The 25,138-nt window shown below is 46.7% G+C and overlaps 1 protein-coding gene across 1 annotated transcript in view; it reads right to left on the bottom strand.

Moving 5' to 3' along the window:
• Nucleotides 1-25,138, bottom strand: part of LOC138480782 (relaxin receptor 1-like) — a 583,697-nt gene that overhangs the window by 27,616 nt on the left and 530,943 nt on the right. Inside the window, exon 15 of the mRNA XM_069612524.1 lies at nucleotides 742-957. Coding sequence (XP_069468625.1) covers nucleotides 742-957 — 216 coding nt within the window. The remainder of the gene's footprint in view (nucleotides 1-741; nucleotides 958-25,138) is intronic.

Consider the following 25,138-nt stretch of genomic DNA (forward strand, 5'->3'; position numbering starts at 1 on the left):
ATAGAGGACAAGCAGATGATTATTGTCCCTCCCAGCATATGGAATAGGTTCTGTTCAAATGATAACAGAACCAGTGAAGAACAGAGGCAGAGATCCACAAGGTAGAAAGAGTGGTGAGGAGGATAGAATTATCTACAGTGTCGAATACTGCAGAGACATCTAATAATACCAATATAGAAGAGACTTTAGAGTTGTGAGCCAAAAGAGAATTAGTGACATGGAGAAGTGCTGGTTTTGTAGAATAAAGTGGTCTAAAACCTGACTGGTGCGATGACAGAAGGTCATGTATGTAAATAAAGCTATACAATTGAGAATAAACAAGCCTTTCTCAAATGTTGAAGAGGAACGGTAGAAGGGAAACGGGGCAGATGTTGAAAGGGATAGAGGAAATTAGTGTTGGTTTCTTCAACAAGGGAATGCTTGTTAATTCTCCTAATCTTCCTCTTGATGTCAGTGCTATGCTTGACTTCCCTTTCATCGCTGCACTCCCACCTCTCTATCTACCCCTGGGCAACCTGCTGCCTTCTAGATGTTGACCTACGGCTGCCATGATCATTCAACATTTATCTCTGCGAGCCAGGATACATGCAGTTGTGAGATAAAACACACGGAGGACCTCAGGTTGCCCAACACAGTGCCTAGACTGTTGACAATATCTTGACTACAGGTCTGGATGCAGCGTACCCTCCTGCCTTGAGGTTGTGCTGGACAGAGACCAAAGGGACTGACAGATGTTCTTACTTGGTATTTCCACCTTTGTCAGTGACACAGCTTTCAGGAGGAAGATGGGGATCCAGCACAGGGCATCAGTGAAGACGATGAAGAAGAATCGCTTGGCGATGGCTACTTCCCTGGAGAGGACGCTGCGCTCCGCAGTCTTCGCCCCTGTTCGATGGATGGAGTAGAACATGCTGGTGTAGGAGAAGACGATGGTGATGAATGCAATCAAGTTGAGACCTGGGGAAGACACACAGCGACAAGTGTCGAAAGTCAGCACATTCCACAGGAACAGGCCCGGCAGTCAGAAGATAACACATGGTCAAGCAAGCAGATAGCCACAGGGAATCCTCTCTGCTCACAAACTAGATCTTTAAGATGAAGTACAGAATTAGATGAGCTTAGGCTTAAAGGCCAAGTAAAAGTGAACCCCGTTTCACGAATCACGGGTCATGTCTTTGAGAACACAATGTTTTGGATAGCATTTAAGTTCATCTTATTATTAAGTATAGCTATCAGAAATGCTGGACATAGAACAGAGAGTGCAGCAAGTCAAAGATACTATGGAACAGGCTTGTCCAACTCCAGGCCTTGAGGGCCGAATACATGTCAGATGTTCAGGATACCCCTCATTAATATTCATGAGATAAATGTATGCAAATTCTTTCTCATGAATATTGATTAGGGATAGCCTGAAAACCCATCAGGATGCAAGCCATTGAGGCCTGGAGTTGGACATCCCTGCTATTGAAGAAGGTATTTGTGTAATGTATTTTTTAGGCTAGGGAGGAGACATTTCACAAGAAACTGTAGCTACTTAAACATAGCTGACTGGGCAACAGCATGAGTGGCACACAAATACCCCAACATGGTGTAGTCAGGGGGAATGGGACAAGAAGAGAGGGTGGCACTGACAATCAGTGAGTGCTGATGAGCGTATTGCATGGTAAACATTTGGAATATTTGCATGTGCAAGAGGATTTTCCATTTGCAGTTATACATGAATATACAGGTGGTAGGTCAGGGTGGAAGATCCTGTGAGTGATGCCGGCAGATAGCTGGGATGCTCCTTCAAAGGAAATGAGGTGCTTCTTCACGTCTGATCTGGTGGGGATGAACTTGATGTAAGGGGTTGTACCGTGGAGGCACTGTGTCCAGCCACTCCCACATCACATCCCCTGCGTTTGGCCAAATACTACCCATTTTTCTCTGTCTTCTGTGCCCTGAAAAGGCTTTTTTTCCCACCTCTACACTGCTCCTCCCAGGCTGTCTTTGGGAGAGCCTACTCTGTCCGTAGTACTAGGGGTGGGTCGTAGTGTACTGTGTTGCGTGCCTGTTTTTCCTGTTCTATTCTCAGAGGAGACACCCCGTTGACCCCAAGTTTCTTTTTTTACCCACAGGTGACACCATAGGGCCTCAATTATTCTTCTAATGTGTATCACTCCCTTTTCCCATGGTTTGGCCACCCTGCTTGCCAACCACAACTAGAACCCGCCCCACTCTATTGCAACCCAATGACACCCCAATAAGATGTCCTGTGGTGTCGTGGCTGTGAACTCCGCTCATCCGCTTCCAACACCCTCAGGGTCAGTCGCTTCTCCAATCAACGAGTTGGCGGTAGATCTCTTTCTTCTGCTGGGGCCTCTCTCTGGAACGGCCTCCCTGAAACTTGAGGAGAACCATCTCGGAAGCCCCTCAAAACCTTTCTCTTTTCTTCAGCTTTTTCTCCTCCTCTCTCCTGCTGACTTCCTGGCTGAAACCTAACCTGCACTGGTTACCTGGCCACTCTCTGATCTCGCCCCCAGGTCCCCTCCCCAGCCAGTTGCACACCTGCACTGCCTTCCTGGCAACTTGGGGACTGTTTCTGTATCCCTTCAGTCCCACTTCCAGCACTTGACACATGTCTGCACTTACCCTTGCCACCTGCTGGCCGCACTTCTACTATTGTTATTATTCTTTTATCCCATGTACTGCACTGTGCCCTCCCCCCCACATTCTCCCCCTTCCCCTTTCCCATGCACTTGCACGATCTGAATGACACCTGGCCTAGTAGGATCGGTGTCTGCCTTCCCCTTGTTGCCCCTCCCTTTGCCTCGTCGCGCCTTGTAGCACTTGTGTATAGGTGCGTTATAAATGCCATATCATATCATAACGATGATGCACTATAAATCTGATTGACTGTACAATTTTACTGCAAGTACTTGACTATGTCATGCCTAAGTTTATGTGTAACCACGCCGTGATACCCCAGGGTCTGGGCGTGTAACAAATGTAATAAATTAAAAATAAATAAATAAATAAATAAAATTCAGTTAGCCATGTAGGGTGGAGCTAGCCCATGGATAGATTTGTACACAAGAAGTAGGAATCTACAAAGGGACCGATTGTGCATGGACAACCACCCTACATGGAGGCAGTACAAAGAGGTGGAGGGGGGACAAGGAGTGTTGAAGAGGGTGCAGGTAGCTAAGTAAAGTGCTTTGTGAAGTCGGATAATGTAGAAGAGAACAAGTCCTACGCAGTGCTTAATTTGTGAGATCAAGAAAATGTGTGCCAGGGCGTAAATATTTCCTAGCCTGTATGTCCCATGTCAGGGTGGCAACACGCTGCCCACCGCTGCCACGACCCAATGCAGCTCTCCACATTGTTAAGTCCCTTTTGTCAGAATACATTGATGGGGCAATAAGAGAAGAGCTAATCAACCTGCAATTTTTAAGTGTGACATTTATTGGTAGTTTCCCACATGTATGGGAAGTCAAGGCAATGAAAGAAAACTAACAGGAGGAATATCTGCTCTTGAGAGGCCAACACCTCTCCCCCAGCCCCACACCAGTGTCCTCCAGTCTCGTGGTCTTGTCATACTCTTAGAGGATCACACGTATGTTCTAAAGCAGAAATCAGTCTGGCAATTCCTTCAGAGTCTTTGAATTTTTCATCTAAAAGAAAGGGAACTGGCTTCCAGAAGTCTCGCCGGGTCACTCTCCAGTTTCACTCTCCGACTCTGGTGAAAACAGATAGTTTGTTGAATCAAGGGTCACTTAGCTTTAGGGTCATGCGTTCTGGTATAAAGCTGTCATTCTGCAGTGTGTTTATTTTTGGGGATGAGCGTTCAATGGAGACAGTCCATCCGAGAACCTTACCAACAAGGACATCTGATTCGAAACTTCTTACCAGAAAAGTCATCGCTACTTAGCAATCAGCAGTGGAGCTACTGTGTCTTCTCGAGAGGTAGGCTGCGCTTGAGGTACTAGAGGCTTCCTGCTGGGGCCGTGACCTTTGCCTTGCCCAGGGGCCCTGCTCCTATGGGACCTTAACACACACTTGCTGTCTTCATCATCGCCCAATCACCTGCTCAAACCAAAAGGCCCTTTCTGCCCTCTTCAGCTCTAGGCAACTCTTCTTGGCCTTCTTCATGCGCCGTCACATGTGCACGTCTCCTCCCACAAAACTCACAAACCTGTACGCATGTGGTATGTGTTTCCCTCTATCTGCTCTCCTCAGGTTTCTCCACCTACCCAGTCACTCCTTTAACTACCTCCTCTGGGCTTAACACCCCCCCATCCGCCTCCTCTTCTCTCATCTCCCCCTCTTCCTCTACTTCCATCTGTAGCACCAGCTTTTCTGATCTTTTCTCCACCACCACCAACTCAGAGCTACTCCCATTCGACCTCGTCCTCCCAACACCTCCTCTACCTCAGCTCTTACTCTCTCCCCCTCTGCTTTACTGGTCACCTCTTCCTTTTTAGCTCTGACCCTACACCTATTCTGCCTTCAGCCTCTCCTTTCTCTAGCGGCTCCAAACTTGCATTGTCGTGTTATGAAGTGTTATAGTATTCTTGTCCTCTCTTGCTGGCCACATGTGTATGCTGTTAGCATGTTGGTGCCTGAAGTGATTGGCAGCTCAGGAGAATGTTGGTGAGTGTTGCTGGTGACTGCTCCAATAGTGTCAGTTGGGGTCTGAGCTAGGGTGTGTGAGGGTGGCCGGTGGGTGTGCTGCCTGCTCCTTGTTCTGTAATATAGGCTGAGAGTAACTGGAACCCTAACTTGCAAATATGTACAATAAAGACTGCCAGCCTCATAACTAGTGGCTCCACAGCTGGTCTGTGTCTAGTCTTCATCTGGCCACCATGGACCACAACACATCCCCTTTTCAAAATACCCACACCCATGTGCTCCCTTCGCCTCCTTTTATAGGCCCATGTTCACACCGTTCACACCGTTGGGGGTATTCGCATAACTGACCTAAAAACATTTGACCAAAACCATTTGATCTAATTGTTTTGACCTTTCTTTGGACAGATTTAATAAAATATATATATGGGGGTGGGTAAGGGTATAGATTAGGTTGAGGGGAAGTGGGGGATTTGCGGGGGTGACTCCCCGTCTCGCATTTTAGACCAAAAAAAGGTCAACTAAATTCGATCAAATGTGATTCGGTCAAATGTTTTAGGTCAAATAGACCCAAACCCCATTGGGCAGGTCTCTCCTTAGGGTCTACACCCGTTTATGATTCTGGGTGGTAGTGAGAGTTTGGTTCTCTGTTGCTCCCCTGCATCAGGTGCTTCCGATTTGCCACTGCGGGCTTCCCATGCTCCCTGGACCAAGCCTAACTATGGCAAGTCTGTTCTCTTGGATTCCTTGTAAATCTAACACAAGCGCATGATTGCAAGAGACCAGTGCGGAGAGCGCTCCGCCAGCCACTCCGCTGATCTCGCTCCCTTATCCTATGTCGCTTAAGCAGTATTTCTGCTCTCTCTGCAATACAAATGTCTCTATCAGGAACAAACTAGTTATAGACCACCTGACCAGTCTTCAATGGCTTGATAATGACTTCTCCTTTTTCCCATATTCAGCAATGTTCTGTGTTCAGTTGCATCAAAGGGTCCGGTGGTAATGTGAAAGAAAGTGACAAGCCCCCGCCCTGTGAGTTTTGGGGGTAGCCAAGGAATCGGCTCCGCTCCACCTCCAGACCCTGCACCACATAGCAGGTGGCAACACTCGGCCCCATTGGTCATCTCTCCTAACACCCCAAGGTTCAGGCAGGGGACATCGCCACACATTCCAGCCAAGTACTGCAATAGCCACATTGTTACAATATATTCTTCTTGCAAACTGGTGCTTCTAGTAATGAAATGGGGGCAGTATTATCTAAAATGGCATCAGGCGGGAAGAAGCAGCTAATGGCTTTAGCTATGGAGACAATTGAATATCATTGAGTGCAATTGAACTAGAGCAGTGGCCAATGAAAAGAACATATTTTAATTGATGGCGACATTATTTAGAAGATACTGAAATGACATTCTGAATTGACATTGACAACCATAATTAAGTGTACTTGCAGATTATGAAATGTGTGAACCAGCATTAGGCGAGAGAGCTTTTATTCCCTAACTATAACTTAATTATGACTTTCCAATCTGGGCACTATCAGTGTAATAACACCTCTGTATTCTATCAACCGGTGTGGCCAGCACTCTAACATGCAGCAACAGCACACAGCAGAGTTTTAGGATCTGTCCGCCAACAGAGTGCAGCAAGGAAACTGTGCATGCTTGACCTTGTGCACTAACACACGAAATGGTTCATGCAGTTTACCCACCAAACACAATCATGTGCACTATTGTGACTGATGCATGATAATGGAATTCAGACACAGATCCAGACACGCTTCTGAAAAGGGAGTATTTTACTGCCTGTTTTTTGCATTGACGAGTATATCGATTTTTTTCAGGGAGTAAAAATGCAATTTCCTTTACCAGCAGGGGAGGGAGGGAACTTTTTGTAAACACATACAAATATATTTTAACGGTAAAATATACTTTGTGCCCCCAGTAATCCATGCAAGTGAAAAGATGCATTTTACCATCAAGTTCTTTTTTATATGATGGCGTAATACTATTAAAGCCTCTCCCTCCCCTTTCCGCACTGCTCTGCTTGTTTAATGGAGCCCACTACATCTGTGGAACTATGTGGGTGTCAGGCTACCTAGGGCCCGATCCATGGAACTTTTAGCACAGTGCAAAGTCACTTTGCACTGGTGCAAAAGTAGTACAAAGTCACTTCGCACTGTAGAAATACACGCTGCACCGCTCTGAGAATCAGGGTGTTTGTTGGCAGTGCAGCCACTTTGCACCAGAGCAAAGTCACTTTGCACCGCCCTAAAAGTTCCATGAAACGGGCCCTGGCTGTCTGTTGTTTCCTAGTTGTTTATCTGGAGTATTGTACTAATACTAAAGACACAGTGGGAAGCTATATAGCTTTGTAGGGTTTAGGGGGAGGGCAGTGTGTGGAAATGTGGGGTAAACGAGGGTATTGGTGCGGTGTGGATTCCCAATGTTTTAAGCCATAGCTCTGCACACTGGCATGGTGCACACCCACCGATGGGCATGTATACACACACACACACACACACACGTACACATGCCTGCATCCAGGACCAGTGCATGCGGCCAGGGCCCAGAATAGCCACGAGTCACAATGCTTAGCATGCAGGCCAGGGCCTGAGCATTGACTGCAGAGCCGCCAGACACCTTTGCAGTCAGTGCTCTGGCGCCTGCACAGAACTGAGGCGCCTACATTCGGGAATGTAGGCGCCTTCCCAGCCACAAGGCACACGGCTATTTTATTATCAGTACTTATTATTGCAATGGTTTATTACAAACCTTATACATACACATATACATATTCATTTAACAATTATAATTAGATATAAAGAAGATAGAAGGAAAAAGAAAGAAAAGATCCACTCAGCTTTGACCTCCAAATGATGATGACATTGTACATTCACAAGCAGTCCAAAAGAAATCCTTTCAAAATCCTCAATCAGTTTTAAATCCTTTAAAAAGGTCACAATCCTAATTAATAGTGAAGTCGCCTAAGAACTCAATACCAAAATGACTGCCTGGAAAAATACATTACGTCATGCACATACGCCCCCAAGAATTGTAAACGTTTCTCTACCAGAGCCGAACAAGATATAAAAACATGCATTAGCGTTTCCATCTCATCCACACAAAATCTGCATACATGATCTCTGCTCTGATGCGGAGAATCTCATTAGTATGAACGAGATTGGGCATTATCTAGGGTGACCAGATATATATTTTTTTTAAAGCCGGACGGTTCATCGCAATAGAAGTAGGACTAAAGTAAATACACATACAACTTTGGTCCTACTTCAATGTCGCTTGCCCGTTGCTGGGGGTCGAGGGGCGGGGAGGAGGTGTGCTAACATGCACACTCATCTCATTGGAGGGGGAGGTAATGGGGAGGAAATGGGGCCATTCGCGCAAAAAGAGTTGCGCCGGGACCCGATTTTGGGATTTCGAAATCGAAATCGGGTCCCGGTAAAAAAAAATCCCGGGACTCCGGGACATCCGGTGATTTCCCTGGACTGTCCCAGGAAAACCCAGACGTCTGGTCACCCTAGCATTATCCTTAAAAAGCACATCATTACTCTGCAACTGGGCCACTCACCGATCTCGGTTCTTGGCCCAGCCACTCTTCCCTGCACTGCCTACCTGCACTACGGGACTGTCTCTGTATCCTACAGCCCCTTCTCCCGGCACTTACCTTGCACTTGCCACCAGCTGGCCCTATTATTTATCTTGTATTCTACTTACCATGTACTGCACTTTCCTTGCACTTGCCACCAGCTGGTCCTATTATTTATCTTGTATTCTACTAACCATGTACTGCACTTTCCCCTCCCCGCTTCCCCTTGCACTTTTCCCAGTCCCCCTACCCTTGCACTTGCGCGATCTGAATGACACCTGGCCTAGTAGGATCGTTGCCTGTCTCCCCTTGTTCCCCCCTCCCTGCCTCGTCGCGCCTTGAAACACTTGTGTATAGGCGCGTTACAAATGCCATAGCATATCATATCCCATCTGAGCATTGTATCAAATAGTTCGATAATGTGCCTCTTCTTTTGTTCTCCAAGCAAAAGTCTGTATACAATTTATAAGAACTTCTTTTATCACATGTTGCTACCCAGTCCGAGGCAAACAAAAAAATCCTTTTTAATTGTATCATAATTTGCATTAAAATTGTCCAACGATATATCATTTTTTATTTTATAAAACATGTGATGGCATCCTCCTTTAAAATTGGTCATATAGCCCACATTTGATATCATCAGCTGCTTAAACATTAAACGATACAATAGGCCTCATTCCGAGTTTGGCGCAAAGGGATACCGGGCACCGCTAAGGACACCGGTGCCGGTAATCCCTTTGCGCCCTATTCCGAGTTCCCTTAGCGGGTCCCTTCCTTAACGCCTGGTTTTACCAGGCGTTAAGGACGAGACCCGTTAAGGGACTTTAGAGCTAATAACGGTACCGCAAATTGCGGTACCGTTATTTGCTCCCTCCGCATTCCCATTGAGCCCTATGGGGGCTCAAATGGGAATGGGGATTGTCTTTTTCAATGGGGACTTACCGGTCCCGCAAAGGTCGGACTAGACCGGTTAGTCCCCATTGAACCAGGTCGGAGTCGGAACCGGTTTTGGAGGCAGAAATGGCGCAAATAGGGCCATGGCTACCTCCAAACTCGGAATGAGGCCCAATGTCTGTGGACCTTCTCCCATAAATTTCTTATTCAGAGAAATAATTTTCCAAAGAGACCGAAGAGACAGGACGTGACTCACATCTTATATCGGAACACAGTTAGGGAGATTCAATGCATTCCGCCATAGAGAGCCCTCCAGTTTTCCAAAATCAAAATTTCCTTGGAATGACGAAAGTTCCAATCCACATATTAGTGCCGGGATGACCTTCAAGTTGTAAAAGGCGATCAGAAGGTGTAGGGTAAAAGGACAATACTTTTTGCACATAAACCTCATCTGTGCCCCCAGTTCCTTTTTCAAATTTCAGGTCACCCTACCAAGATCTGTTTGAGCTTCTTGTCCTGTGTATCCCAGATATTTCAGGGGATCTTCTATCATTAGGGGGTACCCACCCATTTTCCAACACAATTTTTAGACTACTCTTTTTGGTACCGCTGAAGCACATAACATCAGTATTGTAAGGGTTAGATCTAAGACTATTCAGTACTGTCTACTCTGAGAACCTTTTTATTAGCCGCTGTAAACCGATCTGGGTAATAATATATAGTAGGCATAACTTTTCCATGTTCATTAATGATGGCACAAAGGAAACAGATGCTAAATGCTTGCCCACGTCAGAAATATAAGAATTATAAAGACAGGGGGGGCAATACGCACCCCTGTCTAAGTCCTCTTGCCGTAGGGATTGAGCCAGTTATTGAGCCCTGCATGTTTAATCTAACTTGCAATATCGTTTTAGCATGCATGTAAACCAGCATATCGAGAAAGGACTCCGGGAAGTTCCACCTATGATGTTTCCTCCACAGCAGGGCCCTATCTACAGTATCAAATGCCAGACTTAGATCCACAGAGGCAACATATAGGGGATCAGCACCACTAATGCTTGCGTTTTCGATTAAAGAATGTATAACAGGGCCATTTGCATCTGTACCGACCACCCTTCTGAACCCCGTATGAAACCCAGAGAGCATATTTGTTTGAGAAATCCACTTCTCCATCTCCTCCACAATACACGCAGAGAAGATTTTGCTTTCAGAGTCCAGAAGGGCGAGGGCGATCAGGCGGTAGCTAAGAGGGTTTAGCCTGTCCCATTTTTTACACATGGGGACAATGAGGGATCTATTCCCTATTGAAGGCAGGGTCTTGGTCCTCATTATGTCTTCAAACAAGATATACAGAATCGGTGCCCAGATGAAAGGCTCTGCCTTAAGAACTCTACTGGAAAGCTTGTTTGGCCCAGGCGCACGAGAGTTGGAAGCTGATATTATAATCTTGTGCATGGACTCTATTGAGAAGTCAACAGACCAATAGTCATCATAAACAGGGGCAGACTTTTCATTAGTTAGACTGCTATATAGGTCATGGAAATGAGCTGTCCATAACTGTTCGGAAATTGGATTAGTAAATGCCTCTCTATTCGACTTGCCAATATCTTGTATCAGGGACCAGACATTTTTACCACTACCCTCGGCAATAACCTTTAAAATTTCTTTCTCGCTGGGCAAGTAAGTGTCTATGCGCTTTCAGCCAGTTCTTGTATTTTTGTTTTTCTTTTAATTTTTATCTCCTGAGCATCCTGAGTTACCGGAATCATTTTTGTTACGTATCAGAGAGATTTTTTTTAAAATTGTACCTCTGTGTTGTACTCATCAGAGCGCGTACTATATGAGAGTACTCGTGCATTCCCACACGAGGCCATCTCGTTTCGGAGAATAAAATGGGGGAAAACTTCCAGAGAGAGGGAACCAACTTTGAAAGTCAACACATTAGAGTGCCAGAAATTATAGATTACGGCATTGAATGCGTCTAGCAATCTTTGGTTCCAAGCTATTTGGTTTATTTTGCATATTAGGACATATGTTCATACAGGAGGACTTAATCTGTAAATTCAGATGGACGTCCACCTGGCACTTAAGTGTTGCATGATCGCTAACGTCTTTAAGTTCCACAAAAAAACGCTGCATGAAGAGAATAATTTACTGGAAAGTGCGGGTCAAAGCTGAATCCTGATGCCGAGTCGGTCTCCATGGTATATCTCCTGTAACTCGATCATTCAGTATATGCAGTTCCCACTTGCTACATAGGTGCCGCCAAATCTTACCCTGTTCCGTTTGGTTGAAGGAATAACTAGAATCTTGGAGGATATCTATCACTTTCCGTATCTCTTGTGTTAGACAGTTGGAGCTCCAATCTCCTGCCATGTCTCGGGAGGATAGCTCAGCAGCAACATGCTCGCCTTGGAAGCAAGATGACACGGAGCACCACAGGTTCGATCCCCGGGTCCGCCCTTAGAAACCTCTCGGTATTTAGCGCATTATAAATAACCTATCATATCTGCCATGATAATTGCCCCATCAGATGTCTTAATTCAAAATGCCTCCAGGATCTTACTTAATGCCTCTGTAAAGGCTATTAAAGTTGAGTGAGTTGGCTGCCAATACACTTTAATAATCAAAACGTCTTTTCGAACAACACTAATCTTAGATGTGAGGTCAACTGCTAACAGGCCCCTAATATCATTTGACACACAACTACCTGTCAGGCCAGAATCTTGGCCCCCAGAAGGTCTGCCCCCATCAGACTAACTCCAGGCGGGTTTCATATCCGTCCCAAAAGTAAAGTATCCTGGGCACAGGCTTCCTGGAGCATGGCGATGGGATGGGTACCAAGGGGCCTGTGAAATCTCTGGATCCTTCAAGAGTTTACCAAAGCCTTGAATATTGCAACACAGGTTTGATAGGGTATGGCCCAGAGAATGTAGCGTACCGCGATGATAAAGATCACGCCTGCTCGTTCCAGGTTGCACATCCCAACTCATCAGCATGTTCCTTTCTTCTAGAGGCTTAGGGAGGACATTTTGATCATTTAGTAGGATTATAATTTGCACGGCAAAATTACAGAGACAGGCATTTCCCAAATCTCTTCACTTGCCCTACTGGCCTGCTATCTCGATCATTTGGCAAGTCGTAGACTATCTTAGTAAGCAGAGCCCCAGTTTTCATCACACTCGGCCGAAGGTCACATTCTATGTCTCGGGAGGATAGCTCAGGGACAACATGGTCACCTTGGAAGCAAGACAACACAGAGCAACACAGGTTCGATCCCCGGGTCAGCGGTTAGAAACCTCTGGGTATTAAGAGCATTATAAATAACCTATCATATCATAGACTAATGACCTCAGTGATTCGACTTCCTCCGTTAACATTGTGTATACAGCACGAGATGGGATAGAGAGCGCCAGTATATCATTTCTACTTTCATGAATACATTCTACACAAGCTAAATAGAGCAAGAGTGTTGGATCATGGATTTAATATTATACCTGAGTTGTGATTGGAATTCAAGATGTGTTCAAGTATTACGGCTGAAGGGGGAGCGCCCAGGCCCTCGGCACACACAATCTTTGTAGACCAGGTTTCCCCACCCTTCACAGCAGGGGCTTTAGGGGTCTTTATGCAAGTGGTTTTAGGATCCACATCACGTTGCCTGTTACACTGTGAGCTGCTACCACAACTTCCAGCTCAGATTCAATAAGAAGTTCCTCCCTTAGCCCTGGGGGCTGATTGCTTGCAACCCACAGCTCTTTTTACTGGCCTCAAGCTTTTTGCTGTTGCTCCCATCTTCATTAATTTCTGAAATGGTGCTGGCGGCAATAGACATAGTGCTCACCACTAGTTGGGCGGTAGCCCTTAAATGCGGAAGTAACGCTATTACCGCCACATTTAAGGGCTGGCCCAATCTTGAGTTGGGCGGTAAGTTGGAGTTTTACCTCCAATAAAAATCTGAAGGTACAAATGTATACTTATCACCATTTTCAGCCGTTATTTGCGGCTATTACTGCCAGCACAATTACCACCGGCGTAATAGTGCCCACCAACCGTGCGCAATAACCGCCCAACTGCGACTTGTGATCCGGCGCTAATACCACCGGACTGAGTATCGGAAACACTATTTGCGCAGGCGGTATAACTTTCAGTATTACCACTGGGATACTGCCAGACTCCTGATGAGGCCCATAGTTTGTAAACAGGCATCCCTTTTGGATGTAGCACTGCGAATCCCAGGAGAATCAGCCAAAATAACCAAAATTAAATGACCAAATTCGTGATTTGGCTGAATTTTGGCCGTTCGAAAATTCTGAACGACTGAAAAGTTCGACCAGATCACGCATTCGGTGATGGGGGCTGCGGGGGTGTCCCCTGCACCCTTGTTCACTATATTGTGAGCAGGGATCGTAGGGGTGTCCCCCGCAGCTGATCCCGAAAAAGCACCAAATAAAAAAAAGGAAAAAAAAGGGCTGCAGGGCTGTGCACATGCCCTTGATCACTATATTGTGAGCGGGGTTACAGGGGTGTCCCCGCAGCCACCTCACCCAAAATAAATAAATAAAAAGAAAAGAAAAGGAGCCTGCAGCGCTGGTTCCTGATCACAGAAGTGAAAGGGAACAGGCTCGCAGGGACACAAGGTAAGTAGGGGGTAGGGGTGTGGGGGGGGTGTGCGTGTGGTGGGGGAGTGGGTGTGGTGTGGGTGTGGTGGGGGTGTGGTGTGGGTGTGGGCCAAGTTGTAAATGTTCAGGGGAGAGAAGACCAAAGATTATTTTCTCCCTCAAACATTTGGATCGCGGGCTTTCAACCCCGATCCAGAGAATACACTGTTTGGCATGAGGCATCCGCAGTTGAAGATTCTTTTGGCGTCTTTGTACGTGACTCCGTGTTTTTCTGCTGACTAAAGATTGGGGTACACTCCTTATGAAGGGTTCTGTGCAATGCTTTTGCCTGCACCAGCCTCGCTGCTTCCTCAGTGCTATGTATATGCCGCACATATTTTGTCTGGATTTATTTTTGTGCTTTTTAGCCTTTTCTTTTGCCCTTACTGGACCAGACCCTGATATACCACTGCTGTGGTATCCCCTCTCAGCAAGGGGGCAGAATCTGGTCAATCATTGGGCAAATGTTCCATTCCTCTGCTAGTTACAGGTTGTGAGGGTCAAGTTGAGGACCAGGTTGGGGTGGAGTTTGCTCTACGATGATCACATTCCGATGATGGCGATCTTAAATTCCGTTGCATTACCTTTCCCATCACATCCTAACTGATCACTGTTACACCATTCTGCTTCCTCAAAGGCCTCAATCCCAAATCTACGTACATGCCTGACACTCCATCCACTCGGTTCGATTGTTTGTTCGTTTTATAACTTCAAATAATGTACCTTTCATGCAGACTATCAAATGGGCTACTTCCTTTCGCCAGACCACTCCGTTACTTAGTATCGCCGATCTCACAGCTGCCTTTTACTTCAAAGTTCATTCACAGGTCTGCCTTTCTTCGCATCTCATCCACAGGAGTGCAGCCTTCACTTGTGATATGGGGCCTCATTACGAGTATGGAGGCAGCCATGCCCTTAATAAGGGCACAATGGGAATGGGGAGGTAGCTTAACGGGCCCGTTATTAGCCCGTTATTAGCTCCTTGGTCCCCTTGCCGGACCCGTTAAGGATGTCTGGTCTGACCAGATGTTCTGTGCGGGTCCTGCTAGGGAACCTCGTAATCAGGCATCCCGTAATGAACGGTGACGGTCCCGTACCGGCACCCTTCATTACGGGAGCGCCAGCCTCGTAATGAGGCAGATAATGTTGCTACTTCATTAGCTTTAACACACACCGGTCTCTCAGGTCGCTTGTCAACTCACCGGCCGTGTGCACTTCTTTCTTGTTCTGCTATTTCCAATTCACGTGTCAAGGTTAGTACCACAGGCTTGGCCTCACCTCCCCAACTCTGCCGTTCACTTGGGAGGGTCGCTGGCATTCTGGAAACACAATGCAATCTTCACTTGTGGGATCTGGCCTTCTGCATGAGTCTTTTGCGGTCTGGCGGTGGCAACAACCTCTAGTAGGGAACCATTGGGGTTTTTGGCCCGCTACTCTTATCTCTTGGTCCGTTGCTCTGCTCCAGTAGATGTGCCTGCAGCCCAGAAGTTCTGCTTGTACTCCTGTTCCACCTTGCTCGTAGAGCGTTAGGTGTAGTCTTTTATTTGTGTGAGGAGAGACAACTCTGCAGCCATGCTGCCAGGTCCAATGAGTTGGGTTGAGGATTCACCTTGAGACCTTGGTGCTGGGACAGTAGGTTGTACCAGCCCGGGAGTTTGATGGGTTCACACACCGCTAGTCTGCGTAAGTGTGAGAACCATGGGTGTCTCGCCGACATGGGAGCAACTAGGACGAGCGTCATCGATTCTCTGTTCATCTTGTTGACCACCTTCCTGATGAGAGGTGTTGGTGGAAAAGTGTATGCAAACATCCCTGACCAGTTCATCCACAGGGCGTTCCCCTTGGAGTCTGGCTGGGGGAACCTGGATGCAAATCCTGGGCACTGTCTGTTTTCGCTTGTGGCGAATAGGTCTATAGTGGGGAAACCCCACTGAGAGAAGATATCTTCTACGATTTCTCTGTGTAGACACCATTCGTATTCCTCTGGGAGGGGATCTCTGCTCAAAGCATCCGCCAGAGAATTGAGATCCCCTGGAACATGTTGAGATGACAGGAATATGTTCCATCTGAGTGCCCATATCCAAATTTTCTGTGCAAGCTTGGACAGATTTGGCGAATGAGTCCCTTCTTGTTTGTTCAGGTAAAACATGGCTGTAGTGCTGTCCGTCCGGATCTGCACTGACAGGTTCAGCATGTAGGGCTCGAACGCTTGAAGCGCTCTGAATACTGCCAGAAGCTCTAGCAGGTTGATGTGATTCTTGGCCAATGAGTGAGACCAGAGATCCTGAGCTGTGTGATGGAGGTGGTGAGTTCCCCATCCTGTCAGGCATGCATCGGTTGTGACTACCGCCTGTATCTCGGGATCGTAAAAGGGTTTCCCATTGGACAGATTTTCTCTTGTCCACCAGTGAAGGCTTGGCGAAACGACCACTAGATCGTCCCATTGACCACTTGCCTGAGACCACTGTTTTGCCAACCATTCCTGCATGGGACGCATGCGCAGGCGTGCGTGGGGGACCAGGTAAATACATGACGCCATCATGCCCAGCAAACACATTTGCAGCAGTATATTCCAAAGTCTTTCCTCTGATGGAAAGGGCAACCCCTCTTGCGTGTCTAGGATAGCTCCTAGAAGCTGTTTGGAGGTGACTTTTTCTCGTTTATTGAGAAACCTAATTCGAAGAGGAGGTCGATCGTCCTTTGAATGTTTGTTCTACAAATTACTGGGGTCTCCCCCGTGATGAGCCAGTCGTCCAGGTAAGGGTACACTGGCCACCGCCAGTACCTTGGTGAATACCCTTGGAGCGAAGGGCAGTACCTTGAACTGGTAGTGCCGACTGTCCACCTTGAAGCGCAAGTACTTTCTGTGCGCTGGGAACATGGAAATATGAAAATAGGCATATTTCATGTCCAATGTTGCCATGTAATCCACCTATTTTAGGAGGGGGGTTACCTCTTGGAGAGTAGTCATGCGAAATTTTTGGGGCTTGACGTACTTGTTTGCAGGCCGTAAGTCCAATACTGGGCGCATTGTCAAATCTTTTTTTGGCACAAGGAAGTAAGTTGAATAAATACCCTTGTTTACCTGGTGTCCCGGAACGAGTTCTATCGCGTCCTTTGCTAGAAGATTGACAATCTCCTCGAGGAGAATCTTCTGGTGGTCCAAAGAATGTATTTTTTGTCGTGGAGGGTGGTTTCGGGGACGCTCTAACAGTTCTATGCAGTATCCTGCGGACACTGTGGACAGCACCCATCTGTCTGATGTGATCCCTTCCCAAGCTTGGGTGAAGTTGGAAATGCACCCCCCTATTGGGAATGCGTGAGAAGGGACCCTGAACGCAGCGTCACTGTTTTGGTGGAGGCATGCCGCCGCCTCTAGTGGGGCTGCATCTACCTTTACCACGTCCTCTCTTATTACCCCTGCCATAACCCTGGGTAGACTGCTGGCTGTTGTTGTTCCATTGTGTACCCTGCCCCTGGGAATAGTTAGACCCTCTCTGGGAATTTTGTCCATGTGGGCGACGAAAATTGCCATTCCCTCTTTGGGGGTTTATTGGTTAGTTGGCCTAGGGATTTGAGTGTCTCATACTCGTCCTTGGCATTTTTCAGCGCGTCCTCGACCGCCTTTCCAAACAATAGATCCGGCTCCACCGGTTTATATTTCAATGATGCTTGGGTTTCGGCTTTGAACCCAGACTGTCGCAACCAAGCATGCCTTTTAATAATAGTACCTTCTGCTATCAATCTGCCGCCGTTATCCGCGGCATCAAAGGTTGCTTTTAATATGCAACCAGACACGGCTCTTCCTTCCGCCGAAACTCGTGCCAACTGGCTTTTTAAGGGTTCTGGGGCGGAATCTATGAGTGCCGCAACTTCTTCCCACTGGTGGCAGTTGTAACTCGCCAGCAGGGTGGTGGAGTTGGCTACTTTCCTGCCCAAGCCATAAATCTTCTTGCTCTCCTTGTCGGGAGGAGCTTCGGATGATGACAAGGGTGTTCCCGCCTTCTTACGGGTGTTTGTAACTACCAGGAAGTCCGGTTTCAGATGCCCTCTTATGTACAGTGGGTCTGTTTGGGCTGCGCTGAAAAGCTTCTCAACTCTGGGGTTTACCGCTCTAGTGAGATTGGGATTAACAAGGGAAGTGTCTATCCTTCTTTTTAATTACCTTAAGGTTAGGGATGGCCTGGGCAACAGGTCTCCTTTCTCCCACTAACTCCTTGGCAAAGTCCCTCTCTTCCTGAGCACCCTGGGTGTCAATGTGGAAGTGTTCTGCCGCTCTGGACAGAATTTCATTTAAGAGAGGCTGGTTGTCGACAGGGGAGTCGGTAACCGGGGGTTCTTTATCTACCCTGTAGGTTTCTGGGTCGTCCTCCTCCTCCTCTTGGTCCTCATCATCCCCATAGTAGTCCGTCCCAGTTTGTTCTTCCAACATGCCCAATTCTGGATCCTCACAAAAGGATGGATCTCCCTGATATTGAGAATAGGGTTGCATATAGAAGGGGTCTGAAGTAGGAGCTTCAACCCGGGACTTTTTACTTGGGGGTAGAGGATCCTTAGAGCCTGAGGGTGTTGACCCCTCCGGGGTATAAGAGAGAAAGTGTTCAGGGTTTTTGGCGTAGAAATCTGCCAGTGATGACATCCTTCACATGACTCTGTCTATGTCATCACTAGACCATTCTCTTGAACCAGGGGCGTAGGAGACCCATAAAATCTGGGGGGGACAGGGGACACCTTGGGGACTTTGCTTTTTTAAAGAACTCGACTTTTCACAAAATTAAAATAGCAGTACGTATTAAATTACATATATCATCACTGTATAAAACAAGAGAAAAGAAGAAAACAACACCGAAGAAAATTAAGAAAAAGAAAAGCAGTTCAGAGTATAAAATCCTCTCAGCAATGGACATTTAGAGAGATCGTTTATAATACTCTCACCTGCGCTTTAAATGCAGATGCTTGATGGAGTTTCACCAACCCATCCTATCCTATTCCACTTGAGCCCCTTTGCAGCAGTGTATGGGCTGCAATCATACCTCGGCACCAGGGTATTCGTTGGATTTACATGGATAGCGGAACAAGTGCTGTTTGAATCTCGAGGCTCTGCTTTATTTTTTTCTGGGTCACAAAGATGGCTTATGGTTGCCGCTATTAAAACTTGTCTACAATGTATTAGTCAGCTGGTGGTGGGTAACAAACATGCAGTTTTAAAACAAGCATTGGCAACGCCAACCATTTGGGCTTTAATGTAGGCATGGAAAAGACACTTGCCAAGCACTGCCATAGTGGTATTAGGTACCCACTGATGGTAGCAGCTGCAAAAAGGTGCAAGTACCTGGACATTTAATAGCAGTGCCTGGCAAATGCCCAATACGTATAGACAAGCCAACACTTGCCATTGCTGGTTTTTAGCAGGACTTCAGTGACGGACAAGCATAGTGCTAATAGAGTGGATGAAGGCATCCCTGGCTAAGACATTTGTATTACACTAGTAGTATGTTCCCAGCTCCAATTAAGTTATTAACTACACAGGTCTTTGTAGTAAACATCCCTAAGTCAGTGGCTTTATCTAAACAAGAACTGGTGTTGCTAAAATAGCCCAAATAACATGATGCTGTTTCGCAAGGCAAGATGCCACGCACCCTGGCACCAGCTCCCACTACAGGACAGGTCAGAGGTGAATATGTACCTCATTTAAGGTCAGTCCTGACTTCAGACCTAGGTTGCAGGTAAGATTGAGTGAAAAGGGAGTTGATGCAGGAACAGCCTGCTGTGACTGTCTCTTCCTGGAGAGGAACAAGACAGGAGCGCAGATGACACTGGGGCAGTGGGAGAGCGTTGAACCCGTGCTCCCACGTTTCTTCTAATAAATCCTCCCCATGCCGGCCTGCACCTGGGAGAGGGGAGGGTCACTGTGTGTATTATCAGGCCCAATCAATGCACAGACAGCTATGGTGTAGTGTATATATCTGCAATTATTTCAGCAAACGACTTCTAATCGTCCTCGTGCCGGCCTCGTGAGCATGGACACCAGCCGACACGTGCAATTTTAGAACAAAAGGATTTTTGGACATGGGGATTTGACCCCGCTATTACTTACCTCACAACAGTCGTATGGATCTTTCACGTTATCCACGGCCCGGATTTGAAAAAGGCTCAGGCGAGCCGAAACACATATAATCAACCTAAAGAGGGCTAATAAACTTTTTTGTTTGATTGACCATTAAAATCAAGCCTACATATACTTCATGGCGCTGAGTCCTGGAGTTTTCCCTTCTTGTACTAGATCCCTATCTTTCATCTGCACTCCATTCTTGTTCCCATCTCTCCCCTCCCTTGCTCCTCTCTTTTTCTGTCCTCTGCACCCTTTCTACCCTTTTTCACTTTGCAGTGCCACACTCTACTGCAGCCCAGTCCCTCCCTTCCCATTCCCCCATGGCCAGCACCCCACAACTCTCATCTGTACACTTACTCAGCACTTTCTCCTCAGTCTTCAGAGCACCCTCACTATCCTGGCTTACATTTCACAGGTTTTCTCTTGCCTGCCTTGCATGACCAACCACTCCATATAGCTTCTCAGAATAAGCTGGAACAGGCATGCCAGATCCATGACCTTTAAAGGGCCCATTGATACCTGCAAGCATTAACTCTTAAGAAATAGTCAGGAGAATGGATATTTGGAGGGGCGCACAGACAGAGAAGTCACTAAATCCCTGTACTGCCGAGGCTCTACCCCCAAAATCTGATTGCACTGCGACCACTCAAGTACGCTGACAGAAACAGCCAGGCTGAATAAAACAGTGAACTTAGGCAAGACCTACAGAAGATTTGCGCTTGATTTCTTTTGAGAGATGCGCAGGATGGGCACCAACAAATGGTTTATTTTGGGCAGGGACAGAGTTCAGGTCTGTGCTGGTAATAGTTTGTATTATGGAATATAATAACACTTTGGTCATAGTGCTTGATGCTAGATACTTTCAGCTTCTAGGCAATGCAATAGTAGGTAGTATTACCCTAATTTGAACAGTACTGAATTTATGAAAGGTTAAGTGGATCCAGCTGCTGCTGGGTTTGAACTAGAGAAATGCAGGTAGCCCTCATGTCAGAGACCACGCTTTAGGTGTGGTACCATCCAAACTTCAAGCAGGTGTGAGTTGGTGGAAAGAGGTGGAGGGGTGTGCCTTAAGTGAGGCCTACTGATGTTAGAGCATATATCAAGTGTTTTCCCTTGCCTACCTTAGACATTACTATGGAAAAGAGGACACATCCCATGTAGCGGCCCTTCTTGAGATTGGCTCATGCTCATTTTACTTTATATGATTTCATGAGGATTTCGTATGCTATGTCAGGCTCATGCAGTGTCTGCACTTTGCAAGCCAGGCCTGGGGTACAGGGACATCTTGGAGAAAATCCAGTCTTTCCCAGATTGTGTGATCCTGGGCGAATTGTGTGACCTTCCCACTGTGCATTTAGTTTCTCTATATGTTTACTTGGGATCACCTAGAAGTGACTGAGTTGGCAGCGTACACTAGAACGGAATGCCTCAATCGTAAATGTTCTAACAGAGTTTCTTGTTGCTCCATGTATGCTAAGCATGTTGAGTGAGAGCGAAGAGGGACAAAGTGTCACAGCAATAGATGTCACCTCCAGCTGGGGGACCGGGTCTCATTTTGGGAATGAGGAGGATGGGCACCAACAAATGGTTTATTTTGGGCAGGGACAGCGTTCAGGTCTGTGCTGGTAATAGTTTGTATTATGGAATATAATAACACAGATGTACAGTTTCTAAACAAGCGTGGCGCGTTGCAAACTGATCAGGGCATCCTGGCCTCTTAATGTTTCATAATGAAACATTAAGAGGCCAGGATTCCTGATCAGTTTTGCAATGCACCACACGTGGTTGGAAACTGTATACCTGACGTTGGCAATGGCACATTCCCTCTAATAAATCCTCCCCATGCCACCCTGCACCTGGGAGAGGGCGGCCACGCCACTTGACTTACCTTATGGTAGCTGAGGACTCAGGTGGAGGTCGAGTCGCAGTCGGACTAGGAGTCTGTCTCACTCTGTCTCCTTCAATAACACACGCTCTCACAGAGTCGAGTCACTGGAGCACGTGTCTGTGCCTGGCTTCTCCTTCATTCAGGAAAAACAAAGGCTGAGGCTGCGCAGCAGTGCACTGCGCAGGCAGGGCAAGTGCAGTTTCTCCCCCGGCCTGGGCACGTTCATTATGCGCAGGCACGGGGCACCGTAGCAGAAGTGTGCAGAGAGTCTACTTTAACTTTTGCAAGCTGACATCGTATTTTACATTCTGCAGATACTTGCCTGGTGTCCCAGGGACAGCTAAACCACCTGATCCTTCAAGATGGGCGAATTCAGATATTGGTAGTGGTGATCCCATTAAAAGCAAATTAGATTACATATATTCTGGCGGTAATGAGGGATTACTAGTCCGCCCACCCTATTATAGATTATGAAAAACCTTTGGTTTTTCGTGAGGGTGAAGCTGATCCCAAGGAGGGTGGCACCCTTCAAACGAGGTTGATGTGAGAGGTGTGGGGCTTACTTTTGGCACTTTTCGTAAACACATTTTGGAGAAATATTTATTATAGTTTGACCAGTTTGTCAGGGGCTCAATGAAGCCATTCTAGTCGGCACCATTTGAGAATGGCCTTAGGTACTACCTTGTAGGAAGCCTGCAGATGTTAATCTTCCCCATTTCAATGTCTCTCCTTTTACTGTTCTAAGCAAGCTAAAGGGCTCTGTTGGGCACATGTGACATGTGATTGACTCCTCTTCTCTACTGGTCTTTAAAAGGGACCAGTGTTTAATAATGGCCACCTGGGAACATCGCCTATGTACAGGGGCTTCTTTCCACATAGGTTTACGCTTTATAAAACCCACGCATTCATACATTACACAATTCCGTGTCAGACATTTGAACGCCGTCAAAGGAACAGAAGGTTATGTAGGCACACCCAACATGTAACTGTCCCAGCCCTAGCACAGTCTCTGAAGTACCAGTATCTATAATACTTCTGGAATATTATAAATCAGTTTTTCTTTTACTGCCCGCAGAAAGATACATGGACGCAACCGACCCACCTGACACGTGACTGCCTCTACTCCCACAGCTGCGCCTTTCAACGACAGTATAAGAAATGCACGCATTTCAATTTTATGCGACACCCCCTCCACCTACCAGCGCTGTGCTGTAGTTCCATTATCCCCTCCCCCTTCTCTCTCCCGGCCCCCAGTTTGTACGAGGCAGCGTATGCTGGTTCTCCAAATATTGGACTGAGTATCGTATAGTGCCAGGAATATACAAAAATGCTACAATATCGCCACGAGGGGAAGATTTTTTCTTTTGGGACTAGGCTCATCTTTCAAGGTGAATAATTTGTTATCAAAAAGCTTCCAAAAATATCTCACAGGAGGCGACACAGAGTGTCGGCATGGCGACTGATGTGGCCAAGAAGGGACAGAAACACTGACACAGCGGACCGGCAACAAAGAGCATACCCTGGCATTGACTGGCAGAGGGAGGGGGGGCATCTGTGGCAATGTCACATGCAGCTCTCCATGCAGAGGTGATGGAGTGCCGGGGAGGGGCAAGGCTGGCACCACTGCAGTGGAAGGGGGGTGGAGGGCCCATGAGTGCCCCTGTGGCACTGCATGCAGCGGGAGCGGTGGGCGAGTCACCTTGTGTGGCAGTGCATACATTGGGGCCAAGGGGTGAAGGGAGGAGGCAGGGCCCAAAATGGGGCATTAGGGTGAAAGGAGTCAAAGGGGTGTGTGTTCTGGCATTACATGCACTTGATGGGGGGAGAGAAAGGGTGTCTCTTCATACAGTGCGTGTAGTGGGGTGCAGTGAAATAGATGGGCTGTGTTTTGTCACTGCATGCAAGTGTTAAAATGAGCTAGGGTGCGTGGGTTCTGGGGGTGCTTTCTTTAGGCGTTGCATGCATTATGTTGGGGAGTGTGGGTGATCTAACAGTGCATGCTTTGGGGAAAAACGTTATATGGTGTGTGTGCTGGCACTGTATGCATTGTGGTAAAAATATGGTGTTGTCTGCCACTGCATGCGAGCAAGGAAGATAGAGCAAATGTGAATGGGGGGCAGTCAGCAATGCGCCCCCTTCCTCGCCACAGCCCTTGACCCAGGACTGCAGCGACAAAGACACCGGATGAAAAGGTGTGTGTGCTCTGGCACTGTGTGTACTGGGCAGAAGGGAGAACACCCGGCGTGCTCTGTTACTGCGGGCAAAGGGCGGGGGCGTTCTGGTCCTGGACCCAGTGATGTGTTTTATGGCACCACAGGAATGAGACACACAAACGTGACATTGAGGTGAAGGCGCTAGAGCAGGCTTCTTCAACCTTTACGTTAGCTAGAGCTACTTGTAGTGGAGGCCAACAGTGGAGAGCTACTAATGGGTGATATCGGGGTGAAGATATTTATAAACCTCCGAATTTTTACCCATATTTTTTTGGCCCGGTTATTTCCCCTCTATAAAAAGATGGAATAACATATGCCTTCACGATTACATTAAAAACTTCCAAAACCTCTTTGTTGCATTATTATTTATTAGTAGCTGTCTCAAAAAGACAGATATTTGTTGGACTACCACACAAATATCCTGTAATTTGTGTGCTCCTTCCTTTGCATTTTATGCAGGCTTTCTACATGCTAGGCACACTATTGTTTTCCAAATGTGCATTTCACACTTCCATAAAAAAAACAAAAGTAATTTACAAATTGAAAAATGCTGTTTGTGTTCACTAGTTTTCTTTGAAATGTTTTTTTTGTCAGACACAACACATATACTGTTATTTTGTGTGCCCTTCTGTGTTTTAGCACTGGTTATATTTATAAAGATGGTATATGCTTGTCAAACTGTTTAATCACAAATAAATGCTTCTGTTATGCTGACAGCAGTTTTTTAGGAAATTAAACAGTGGGTTCATGGGTGGCAACCTTTAATTTTCACTACAGGGGCAGAAATATCCCCACCTTCGCCCTGAATATAAGCAAGCAATGAGCCCAACCCATACCCTGGCCAAACACATTAACACTTTTTTTATGAGGCATTGCAAAAAGTCATAGGATTAACAACCTGTAGTTTTGAATATATAACATCTCAGCATCGGTCTGTCAACCTGCTGAGCTACCCTGGCAGGCTTCTACTGTATAGCGTGTCTGTGGATCGCTTAATGTACTAAAAGTGGGTGTACCTAGTCATGGAAGTGATTTAAAGTGGAAATGTACAGTGTGGAGTTTGGAAAGAAGCCACATGAAATAAATTGCACCATTTTGTAAATATTATTTTGAACATTTCCAGGCGAGCGGCAGTGCTACTGTGATATTTTCATTGCGT

The sequence above is a fragment of the Ambystoma mexicanum genome, chromosome 5p (assembly GCF_040938575.1).
Source record: "Ambystoma mexicanum isolate Mex_15411 chromosome 5p, UKY_AmexF1_1, whole genome shotgun sequence".
Classification (NCBI taxonomy): domain Eukaryota; kingdom Metazoa; phylum Chordata; class Amphibia; order Caudata; family Ambystomatidae; genus Ambystoma; species Ambystoma mexicanum.